At 42.1% G+C, this 12469-nt stretch overlaps 1 protein-coding gene across 5 annotated transcripts in view; it reads right to left on the bottom strand.

Annotated features, from left to right (window-relative positions):
* EXOC6 (exocyst complex component 6) overlaps positions 1 to 12469 on the bottom strand; it is a 1441232-nt gene that overhangs the window by 281138 nt on the left and 1147625 nt on the right. For all 5 annotated transcript variants that reach the window (XM_085606137.1, XM_085606139.1, XM_085606140.1 and 2 more), the window contains one exon: positions 5746 to 5819. In XM_085606137.1, the coding sequence (XP_085462263.1) occupies positions 5746 to 5819 (74 nt within the window). The remainder of the gene's footprint in view (positions 1 to 5745; positions 5820 to 12469) is intronic.

Genomic DNA, 12469 nt, shown 5'->3' on the forward strand with positions numbered 1-12469 from the left:
TAAACTCCAACAAACAACAAAATCTAGTCCGCTTTGCTTTATTATAGTATTTGTTTATAGAAATTGTCCTGGCCTGTTCTAGAATCTCTGCGCATTCTTGAGCAATATTCAGAAGCAAATTCATAGTCGTGAGGAGTCATGCTGATAAATTGAGTGACTTTATCACTGGATGAACCACTTGTCCCATGTTCATTATTAAGAGAGATGATGAAATGGAATGTGTGGCCATTCGGACAGGAGAAGAAGCTCTGTGAAGCTATTCTGTCCTAGCCATGCCAGAGCTATCAGAATCAAATGACACAGTTCCTGTTTCATTTTGTGCAGGACTCTGGGAACCAGAGGGAATGGAGAGAAAGTGTAGGCAAACATTCCTGTTCAAGCGACATGGAATGCGTTCACCGTAGAGTGTTTCTGTGGGATGCTGCTTGATAATAATCAACATTTCTTGTTCTGCGCTATGGCAAACAGATCCAATATTGGGTACCCCATTCGCAGAAGATTACCCATAACTGCGACTGGTTCTATTTCAATTTGTGGCAATCTTTAGATGTTCTAAAGGAATATGCCCAAATGTTTTCAACGTCTGAAATATGTTCCCCTTTCAAGGAAAGTCTGTGGAGAAGAGCGCATTTCCAAATTTGTTGTACTTGTTTTGATAGCATTTTTTACTTTTATCTTCCCTGCTTGTTGAAGTAAAACAAAGTGGTGGTACTGTATGTGCGTACCAGAACATCTGAATTCTCTCTTCAGGGAAGAAAAGACTGAGGTCCTAGAAACACCGTCTTTAACTCCTAAAGGTTGATGTGCAGGTGGGCTTCCTGAAGAGACAATTTTCTGTGATTTTCTAGATCTTGCAAATGTGCTCCCAATGTTGGCTTCTCTCTTCCACCACGCCATTGCTATCTTCATGGATGATGTAATTTGAATTATGTTATCGGAAGACCCTTGTGACTGAACCCACTGAGAATCCAGTTGTTTCTTTACAGTCCTCATTTGTAGGCAGTAGTTTAGTATTAGTGGAATGCACAAAGACATCATTCTCAGCATGGACTCGAAGATCCAGACAGAAGTGAACTTTTTTACTGAAAGGGATGAAACCAGATGTACCAAACGTTGTAGTCTTTCCTTCATGAGGCATGTTTTGCATGTCTCTGATTTACGTTTGCTTTCAGGAACGTAATCCATTTGGATGAGAACAAAGAAGACTTTTCTTGTTTAAATGTAGCTCTAGTTCCTTGAAGAAATTCATGCAAATCATCGTAGACCTTTTTGAAGATCTGAAAGACGGGCCATTGATGAGCCAGTCATCCAAGTATGGGAATACCAGATGACCGTTTCTTCTCAGCAATGCTGCTACTGGAGCTATACACTTGATGACATTTCTTGGAGCAGATCGAAGTCAGAAAGGGCGAACCTTGAACTAATAATGGCACACTGCCTCCTCGAACCTCAAATAGTTTCTGGATGGGGATGAGAAAATAAGCATCAAGAAGATCTAGGGAAGTCATAAAATCTCCACCAGAGTTTAGAAGTTGTAAGATCTCCTGGAGCGAAAGCATCTGGAACAGTTGCTTCTTTATGAATTTGTTCCAAAGTCTTAGATCCTTAACCTATTTCCTTTTCCCTGACTTCTTTATGAGGAAGAAACTTAAATAGAATTATTTATTTCCATGGACCTATGGAACCTCTTCTATAGCTCCTTTGTGAATAAGAAGAGATATTTCCTGATGTAGAAGCGCTAGATGTTCATCGGATCTCTCCCAGTTACTCGCCAATTTTAGCATTGATTTGATGGAACTCGATAATCGAGTGTGAGTTACTTGGAAATTACAGATTCCAAGGAAACCCAATTCAGGTACAGAGGGTAAATACATAATTTGGGATCCGAATGGTCCTGAGGAATGCTGGTGTGACCCAACACTGTGGGCACTTTTAACACGGCAGAAACATGTCGACACTTTGGCAGTTAGAAGAGGTGTAGGAACTATTAAATCTCTCCTATCACCACCATCCTTCACGTTTTTAGACTTAGCCAGTGGGTCCAGGAATAAATTGTTGTACAAAGACACCACTGAGCTATTTTTAACCTTCACTGCACTTTTCTTTCGGTAATTCCAGAGCATATTGATATATATATATTTTCATGTTTGTATTGTCTTCCCCTCCCTTTTGCTCTACCCCAGGCGTTGGTCTGCGCAGGGGTGTATTGTAAGCAAGCCCAATGATTAGGGCAGTATTTTTTCACATAGCATGTGCCACCTTTGAATCACTATTCGCTACTCCTCCGTGTGTGTTACAGGTATGTGATTGGGGAGGCAGGAGTAAAGAAATGTTGCCTTTTCCCCCTTCTGAGTGTGTGAGAACATACATTGTCTTGCCATAGTCCCTACAAGGCTTGAACCCTATTGTTTGCACACAGGTATTCAGAATGTCAACTTTTTGGGAAAAGTAGTCTTGTGAAGAGATCAGGAATAGCTTCGGATCTGCATCTGGTGGCGTGGAACAAAAGAAACTGCCTTCAGTGCACCTGGGTGCTGCTTAAATGCGGCTCCACACAGCAGAGATCCAGAGCAGAAAGACGTAGGCACAGAGCATCACAACAACATCTACCTGCACACAGGGATACTCCTCAAGATTTTCCGGATTTAGTCTGATGCCTGGGAAATATTCATAATGTGAGGAAATATAATTTAGAAATACCCATCAGAAACCTCACTTCGGCCTGCCTGCTTCTTGCCCATGTCCCATGCATTCCTCGGCGCAGAGGCGGAGATCGAGCAGTTTCTGACCTCAACCCCAGGACCTGGAACAAACTCCTATATCACATCAGAGATTCCACCTCCATCCTTGAATTCAGAAGAAACTAAAAACGTGGATCAGACTCTCTAATAAGCCCCCAGAGAGGCCTTCTCCCGTCTATCACAGGTGCCACGATACCCTTATGGGTGATATTCACGCCCTACAAATAGAAATAACATAACGCGGTTCTATAGGTTCTGCTCATATCAACTACTTCAGTTGCTAGTCCAAATATTATCTTGCTCATCTTGGAAATGTGCAATGGCAGACTGTGTCTCAGCCTTTAAAACTTTGCACAGAATTTGCTCATGTCAAGATCTGGATTATTTCATCTGCTGTGCATACTTTTCACCATGAAAAGAGACACACACAAACATCCATGTCTACATCCCCACATATATCCAACATAGTACCAAGACTCAATGATGCCCGATAGCCAGCAAAATCAGGTAGATTATGTCTAGACAGGAACGCTGACGGCAAAACTTGGTGGACCAAAAAACAATGCCCAAAACGTATCATTACTGGCTGACACAGATTCTGATCTGCAATAGAAACCCCTAAACTATTTATTTAGGTATCCCCAAGCAGCTAACTGTAAGCCAAAAGCACGCAATGACAGACTGGCTACTATATAAACTACAAATAACAAAACACAAAATCCCTCAAATCTTTAGAGATGGTCCCTTTTCTTGAGGAAAGAAAGCCTGTCGCTAGTGTGCACTCAGGAAAATATATCTGTTACTCAATAGAAGCTTATGTGATTGTCGACTACAATTTAGCTGTAATCCTAGAGTATGAAAATTGCTTCAAAACTTTAGAAAATATTTGATCAACAACTGTAACTAATATATGCTGTGAGATGTTCAGGCACATTAGAGAAACATTAAGTAAGCACCTAAGCTAGGCAGGGATTAGGGTCCAAGAATCGTTCTGTACCACTCTCTGTGTTAATAACTGTTGAATTAATAGAGTTTATTAGCATAATAATGTGTGTAATTAGGTTTTTTCAAAGATGCAACAAAAAAGTCTCTTTTTCAAAAATATCTACTATGCAGTATGCATTTTATGTTCACCACTTACAATGAAAAGTTAATCTTATGTTTCATTTTCAACACATGCTTCTTAGGTCAGTTAGATTCTGTTAATGCAGTCTGTTTAGACAAGGGGCCCTGTAATGATGTAACCCAAGATGTTGCAGTATGATGGGATTCTCTTTCCAGGAGAGCCAGGAATACTATACAATGTCGCTCAACTATTACTAAACACTTCCACTAAAAAATAAAAATCAGGCCTCTTGCCTTTGGCAATGCTTGCGCCATAAGTATCCAATATAAAGGAAACCATACCAAGAGGGAAAAAGACCCAATGTAGAGCTTGTTCCACAATCTGCCAGTAGTCAGAAATGGCTTCAGGATTTGAACTGATGAGATAATGATTGGCCATCTTGAGCACCAGCTGTAAAGTCTTGGTCATCATTGCTTCAACTGATATTTGAAAAGTGGGACTAGAGAACAAAGTCATGACTAGGAAATTAAGCTTTATAGACGACCATACAGAATACTTGTAAGACCCTTATATAATGTGCTGCTTTATCTGCCTATGTATAATCGTTTGAGGTGATGAAGGCAGAGATCTCTATAAGCTAAATCTGCTCTGGTAAACAGCCTTCATTATCAACATACATATAATTCTGGCCCCAGTACAGCTCACCTCATTAAATGGTACCTAGGTATTTATATCTTCACTGTTTTAGGGGCTAATAAAGATGGCCTGACATGATTTGAGGCAACAGAAAGATTACCATACTGTAAATCCAGTATTTCTAAAGCGCGAACAGCTACCCGAAGGCATCCCGGCTCTGGGGGCTGTCGGGAAGATTAAGCAAGCTATTGCCCAGAGTCATATGGTGCTGGGCTGATCTGCCGCCGGTGCCGGGGATCGAACCGTGATACTCAGATTCCAGCGTCAGTCGCTCTGGCCACGGCGCCACACCTCTTCCCATACTGATGATAAGGAAGGAATTTTCTATTAGGCAGCATAGCATAAAAAAAGAAGGGGGAATCTAAAGACATAAGAAATTCAATAGACAAGAGAAACAAACAGTAGTATTAACACACTGTCACTGCTCTTTATTGCTTTGGGGTACATACAAAGGTAGGAGCATTCCCACCCAATGTTCAAAGAACATTTCACATTAATAGTAAAATGCTGAGGAAGACTGTCCACACAAAATATAGACCGAATCATGTAGTGAAAATGAGATGACGGCAGGTTGTTTGATAAGCATCAGTACAGATGAGACGTTTATCAAAAAGAGTCTTGAAAAACTGGAGGAGCCACAAAGTTAACAGGAAGGAATGCTGGGTGCAAGAATGGCTATGTCTTACTTACACCATCCGAGGCTTGTCTTTAGAACGGCAGATATCTTTTTTCATACCTGAGAATTATTGTTACTGTTGCTTTAAACTTTTGTGATGCTTTTTAAACCAGGTCAGTTTACATAGTTATCTGGGTGAAAACCTGAGTAGGAAAGTGTATTTTAGGACTCAGTTTGATAAATAACGCTGATTTTACCTAGCTTTAATTTACTTGGAGAGTTAAATGCGATATATCGAGTAATAAGAGGAACTTCGGCTCAAGACATAGTGCCATTTCAACATAAATACGTCAATATGTGTGTAGTTTAGAGGTTTATATTAACGTTTAAAGGGAAATGAGGTGGGGGGTTTTAAGTGTGCCAACATACAGGGCTGATGGACAGTCGAATGCGGTTAAAAATTAGAACTGGAAAAATTATGCAAAGTTTCAACAAAATCAAATATGAACTAAAGATATGCCATTTTCAAACAGCTTTCGTGTCTGCAATAAATAACATTCTTTCATTGACAGCACATAGGTTTATGTACAGTGAGAAGGCAGACACAAAAACAAAGTGTAACTTACTTGTCTGAGGTCAATGAATGCCAATTGCAGTGTATCTCCCTGGAATCCTGGCACAGGATCTGAACTTGCAAACACTAAAAGTAGAAGATGAGGTGGAAAATTAGGCGTTTTCTAAAAACAAACGTCCAATAGTAAACATTCACTTGCTGTGCTGCATCATTAACATGCTGCTGTCAAAGATTACAATGCTTCTATCCAAGAATTTGAACCAGGAAATGCCTCTATAATTCGTGGCTCTGACTGCGCTCAACTCACTATTTTTGGCTCTCATTGACAGAAACATTTAAATAATTCCCAAGTCTTTTCCAATTCCTGCTTCGCCTTTTCATCACTGAAATTCTCACTCAGTGCATCACATTCAAAGAATCTATCATGCATGACGATGATAGTGTTATAACGTGGTTCAGTTAAATGAACAGGCAACATTGTTTTTTTCCTCTGCCCTAAAGTGAACGATTACAGAAGAATTCTGAAAAGGACATCACCTCCATGGCTGTCAACATATTTTTAAACATCTGCTTTTGTTCTACATCTGCTCAATAAAAAGCCTACCTCTAGCCAAACAGCAATTAAATACAGACACGGTGGGTGGGGCTAGCTTAACATCCAGATAACAGGTGGAAGCGAGGTTCTCAGCACTGAGCTCAAGCCGCCCTGGAATGCCTGTTCTTGTCTTTTACGTGTTTCTCTGATCTTGGAATTTTGTGTTTCAAACAACTTCTACATTTCAGAAAGACATCAACGTTGGATCAAGAAACAAAGCACCTGTATACAACTCAACCAATTAAGAACCTAAAATTGATGTAATGATCGTCTAACGGTAAGAATAAAATTAATTATGTGTTGGCGTTTCACAATTGTAGTAATTAAAGAGGTAAATTTGTCATTTTGTGATATGTATATTACTTTTATCAAATGACGTCAAGTAAAATACAAGAAGAACAATACTGAGGGAATTAAAACAACATTAGAGAGCTAAGGGCTACATGTACGAAGTATTTTTGCATTCGCATACGGGGCAAACCTGCGATTCGGGCCGTTTGTGAGCTCAAAAATGCTTTTTGTGATGTACAAAGCCCAATTTGCAATTCGGTAACTTGTTACCGAATCACAAATTGGGTTTTGCGATTTGGTCTTTGGAAGGGGCGTGTTAAGGGCTTCCCTTCCGAATATCGAATTGGAATGTCCAAATGTTTTGCGACCGAAATGCAATTGCAGAATAGTCACAATTTACCGACAATTGAAAGTTGGTGGTAACCCATTCACAAATCCTTCTCCTTCTCAATGGTGGTAAAAATATTTCTTGAGAGCAGGTGGTGAGTGGTCCAAGGGAACACTGCCTACTCCTAAAAATTGAAACTTCAAAGTTTAACTTTAAAAAAATGTGTAAACACATCCAAAAATGGACTGTGATTACAATAAAATATTGCTTTATTTAAAAGCAATCACAGCCATGGTGTTCTGCTGACCCCAACAGGCCACCATCCCTGTGATGGCAGTGCATCATTATCGGTCACAAATTGCGACCTACCTCATTAATATTCATTAGAAAGGTCTATTCATGACCAACTACAAATCGCAAATGAAACTCAAGAGAGTTTCATACATTAGGAATAGTGATTGCTTAATTGCGATTCGCAAAATATCGCACTTAGGAAATTGCTATTACTATCTTTCGTACATCTAGCCCAAATTGTATAACATTCAGAACACGGCAGTCAAATCTAGAACTCTGTAATTTTATTTGTCGCATCTTTTAATTTCTTTCAGCATGTACGAAGAGAAGTAAGCATCCTAAAGTACGTTCACACCTACGAGCAGATGTACATGGCTACAGTCTCTAATGAGAATAATATGGTTAAAGGGAACATTGTAACCACAACATTGTAACCACAAGGGGCATAGTTTTCCACTACAAAAACGGCTGTGAGAGTCACAACGGTTTTATTGATTTACAGAATTGCAGCAAAAGCAGTATCAAGAAAAATATACAGTTAAACGACTTTAGCAAAAACAATAAATAAATAAAAAAGCACAGCAACTAAACATTGTACATGGTCATGGTCATGAGGTGCTGGTGGACATTTATGAAATACAAAGGCTTACCAGTGTCAGGCAGTGTGATGTTGAGAAACATTCTTGAGGTCCTTAGCTACAAGTCTTTCAAATTAACAATACCATTACTGGGTGCAAACGCAGAAAATGTGTACTACACAGACCCGCTGGTTCGGCAGGCACCAGGAAGGGGGATGCTGCCAGCTACAGGACGCTGCTTGTTCTGATTGCGCTCACCTGATTTCACTGCTCTCTCTCTGTCTCCCACGACTCTCCCCCGCCGTCGCCTGCCACCGCGACCGCTGGGAGGGGAGAGCGTCTGTTTGGACTACATTACCCAGGTCCCCTTGCTGCCACGTGTGATCCGGAAGGAAACCCCACGGACCTTGCGCGCCCGGAGGCGCTACTTAACCGATCCACCCCCCGGCAGAGCGGGGGATGCTGCCAGCTACAGGACGCTGCTTGTTCTGATTGCGCTCACCTGATTTCACTGCTCTCTCTCTGTCTCCCACGACTCTCCCCCGCCGTCGCCTGCCACCGCGACCGCTGTGAGGGGAGAGCGTCTGTTTGGACTACATTACCCAGGTCCCCTTGCTGCCACGTGTGATCCGGAAGGAAACCCCACGGACCTTGCGCGCCCGGAGGCGCTACTTAACCGATCCACCCCCCGGCAGAGCGGGGGATGCTGCCAGCTACAGGACGCTGCTTGTTCTGATTGCGCTCACCTGATTTCACTGCTCTCTCTCTGTCTCCCACGACTCTCCCCCGCCGTCGCCTGCCACCGCGACCGCTGTGAGGGGAGAGCGTCTGTTTGGACTACATTACCCAGGTCCCCTTGCTGCCACGTGTGATCCGGAAGGAAACCCCACGGACCTTGCGCGCCCGGAGGCGCTACTTAACCGATCCACCCCCCCGCGACGCGGGATCGCGCGCGGGCTAAGCCCGGGCAAAGGGCGGGCCGTCTGTGGCCGTCAGGGGCAGGAAGAGGCTGGGCTGGGCCACCCCTCTGACGACCGGACCAAAACGACGAAAGGTAGACATTGACTTACGGACATTGTACACTGTACCCGTATTAGTATAACCGTGTAGTATTAGTTCTTTTCTAGGCTTGGACCACCTACGCTAGCCTTGATATAACTAAAGCTCATAGTAGCACAATTAAATCATTTATCATGGCCACACCTAGTACAAGGAACAGAACTTCACTGGGAGGCTCTGTGCGTGGCACACTAGACAGTTTCATCACTAGGGCCGCCTCAGTCCTGGAGCAAGAAATTGCTATAGTAGAGAGACGCCTTTCGGCGGAACTTGCACAAAATAAGCGTTCCTCTCTCGGACCCATTCGATCTGCACTGTCTCCGAATCCTACAATTCCTGTTCCCTCTGTAATACATGACACCCCCAGTGATTCTAGGACAGCCTCACTTATTATTGAGTCCACATCTTCAGTTCACTCTCACACTTGTTCGCCTCTATTGGCTGCCAAACCCCACCTCAAAGATCCCTCCGATAGTGTACCGTCAACCGAATCACCCCTTAGGTTTATTGCTACCATTCCCAAACAGATGAAGCCTACAAAATCAACCACCACTATCCTCCCTCCCCCCCCCAAAAAAAGGAGGAGATGCTCAAAAAACGCCAACCAGAGCAAAAAAGTTCAAAAAGAAGTTATCTATCCTTTGAACACTAAACACACTAAAGATTACAGTTCTCAAGGTAATACCTGTACTCATGATGTAATCGTCAACGAACTGATGGGCCGATTAGAAACCTTAGTAAAATCTCTTGTTCTTCCTGTCCTAGAAAGAATAAAGGGTTTATCCATACAATTAGATTCATTAGCAAAGCTGACACAAACAAATAGTGATCAACTTGAATCACTATCATTACATACAACTATGCCAACAACAAAAAGCCCCGTTGACCTTATTTCATCTCTAGTAACAAACAAAAGTAATTTAGTTGCAAAAAGACCTACAAAATCAACTATTAAAGATATTTCAAACCACTCGCAGCTAGTTACAGAGAGCAACATTGATACAGCTCAAGGTCAGAACATTGATAACACCAAAGCTGTTAACTTAAGCAAGAAACGAGATATCGTACCTGTTGACACTCCTTTCAGTTACAACCAGGGTTCAAACTGTAATCATATAAATCTACCTCCAGAAGCAGTACCATACGTCGTAGTTTTAACAGGAGTCCCGCCATTGGACTCAGGGAAAAGGGAGGGTTACTATGATTTAAAAAACAAGGTGATGCACTGGCTGAGACAGCATAGGCCGCTCCCTCCTAACATCAACGGGGAACTTCTGAATGTCCGCAGACTAACCTGGGTAGGCCCACGGCCAAAGGAAATACAAGGTGACGTAATAATCGTCAATTTTAGAGATCATAGGGCAACTACCTATATAACTAGTTGGTTACAAAACCAAAACCAAAGTTCTATAAAAACCTATGATCTGACATATTTTTACCCCCAGTCTCTAGCTAGTAACCTGATCAAATCAAATAGCCTTCCTCGTGACAGATTAAGATCTTTTAACTTTAACATCCCAATATCAAATCGCTTTTCGACCCTTGAAGGACTCGAGGATATAGATTGACTTCCCGCAGAGGCTTATGGTCAGGGCTTTCTTTACGATACAAGGAAGGGGCAAGCATCCATCCTCCCCTCCTATCCATCATCTTTACGTAACGGTCAAATCCCTGAGGGGTTACCTCATACAGTTCAAAACAACGCTGTGACGCCAAGAGCAGCAAGACTGGCATCCCCGACACCTGTCCCACATTTTAAAAATACTTGTGTCCAAACTCATAATACACAAAAAATTGCAGTCCTATTCTGGAACGTGGCGGGCCTACGCCCCAAACTAGAGAACGATATCTGGACTAATTTTATAGCAGATTTTAATATTTTATGCCTTCAAGAGACATGGTTAACTGCAGAAGCCCATCTTCAAGGCTATAGAACATACTTCTCACCAGCTGAACATTCTAAGTCCGGTAGGGCCAAAGGAGGCTTAACCATTTTCATATCAAATCTGGTTAAGCTAGAAAATATTAAACATATAACGCTCGACCCTAACTTCCAGCTACTTAGTATCACACCAAACTCCAGAGACTACTTCCTTTTGGTTAACTTTTACAATAACTTATCGGATCAGGATGCAATGGGGAAAATTAATTCTATCTTCACCATAATAACATCTATAATAAAAAAGTCTACCCGAGAAGTGACCATCATATGGGGCGGCGATTTTAACCAGACTATTTGTGCTGCCCCAAACATTCATCTGTGTGGTTTAATTGATGAGGATGAAAACCCCATTTTACACTTTTCCCACTCACAGCTAGGTAGTCCTTTAAATGAAATAACTTTCAACCTAGATCTAAGAATTGCATCAAAGCTAATAAATGGAAAGCCGACGTTGGCCCCAACTTTCCACGGCAGAGGTTGCAATTCAACGATAGATTTCATTTTACAGACAAATGCTCCGATATCCAATGATTTCATCTTTGAAACCCACCAGGTAGTTCTAAGCGATCACTATCCGATAAGTATAACCTTTTCAACCTTGACAGGGCCCACAAAAAAAACCTCTAGCGCCCTTAATCAGAACAACTTAGAATTAGCAAGATTAAACGGATACTCGCTAAAATGGGCCATAGCCGATCCGGAAAAAATAACTTCTACCGTGATCACTGAAGCCTATCTACCTATATTGAAATGCTTGGATATGACCACTCCCAACGATGACGTTATTGCTAATTTTGGGCTGGTGATACAAACTATTAAAAATGCCCTAATGGTAAAAAAGAACAGCTCAAAGAAGAGCAGCCAGGGCTGGTTCAATCACTCGTGTACCACCGCCCATACTAATTTAAAACTCGCCTTACACAAAACGCCCAGGGATAGGGCAGAAATATCTATATTAAGGAGAGTATATAACACCGCCATTAAGGAACGGAAGTCGGAACTAAGACGACAACTCTGGGACCAATTACACGAGAGTTGCCTTAGTAATAATAACATCACTTTCTGGAAGATAGTAAAAACACCCTCCTTAACCGATAAGAGCAGCCTCCCTAACATAGAGGTTGCTATAGACGAACGACAATGGGTAGAGCACTTTTCCCAAATCTTTAAGTCTCATCCAACAACAAAAGACCTTGGAGGAAATGATTCTCTCGAGCACCAGTTCCCGACTTTCCCTATTGACATGACGATCACTTGTGACCAAGTAGAAAGGGCACTAAACGCAAGCAAAAAAGGCAAGGCCCCTGGCCCTGACGGTGTACCAATAGACTTCTACAAAACGTACCCCGAGCTATGGATTCCCTTTCTGACCAGGGTTTTCAACGCACTGACCTTTACTGGCATCCCTGAGTCCTGGAAGAGTTCCATATTAGTCCCCATCTTCAAGAAGGGAGACCGTAACCTACCCTCCTGTTATCGTCCCATCTCCCTTTTAGATTCTACAGGAAAAATGATGGGCCGAATACTACTCGATCGTTTGCAGGAATGGGTCGCGAAAAACAACATTCTATCCGATCTACAATACGGGTTTCGAGAAGGATTGGGGACCGTAGACCAAGCTCTAAATTTATCACTACTAATCGATAAGTATGTTAACATTAAAGCAGGAGCCCTATATATGGTCTACGT

Source organism: Triturus cristatus, chromosome 1_2 (genome assembly GCF_964204655.1).
Source record: "Triturus cristatus chromosome 1_2, aTriCri1.1, whole genome shotgun sequence".
Lineage (NCBI taxonomy): Eukaryota > Metazoa > Chordata > Amphibia > Caudata > Salamandridae > Triturus > Triturus cristatus.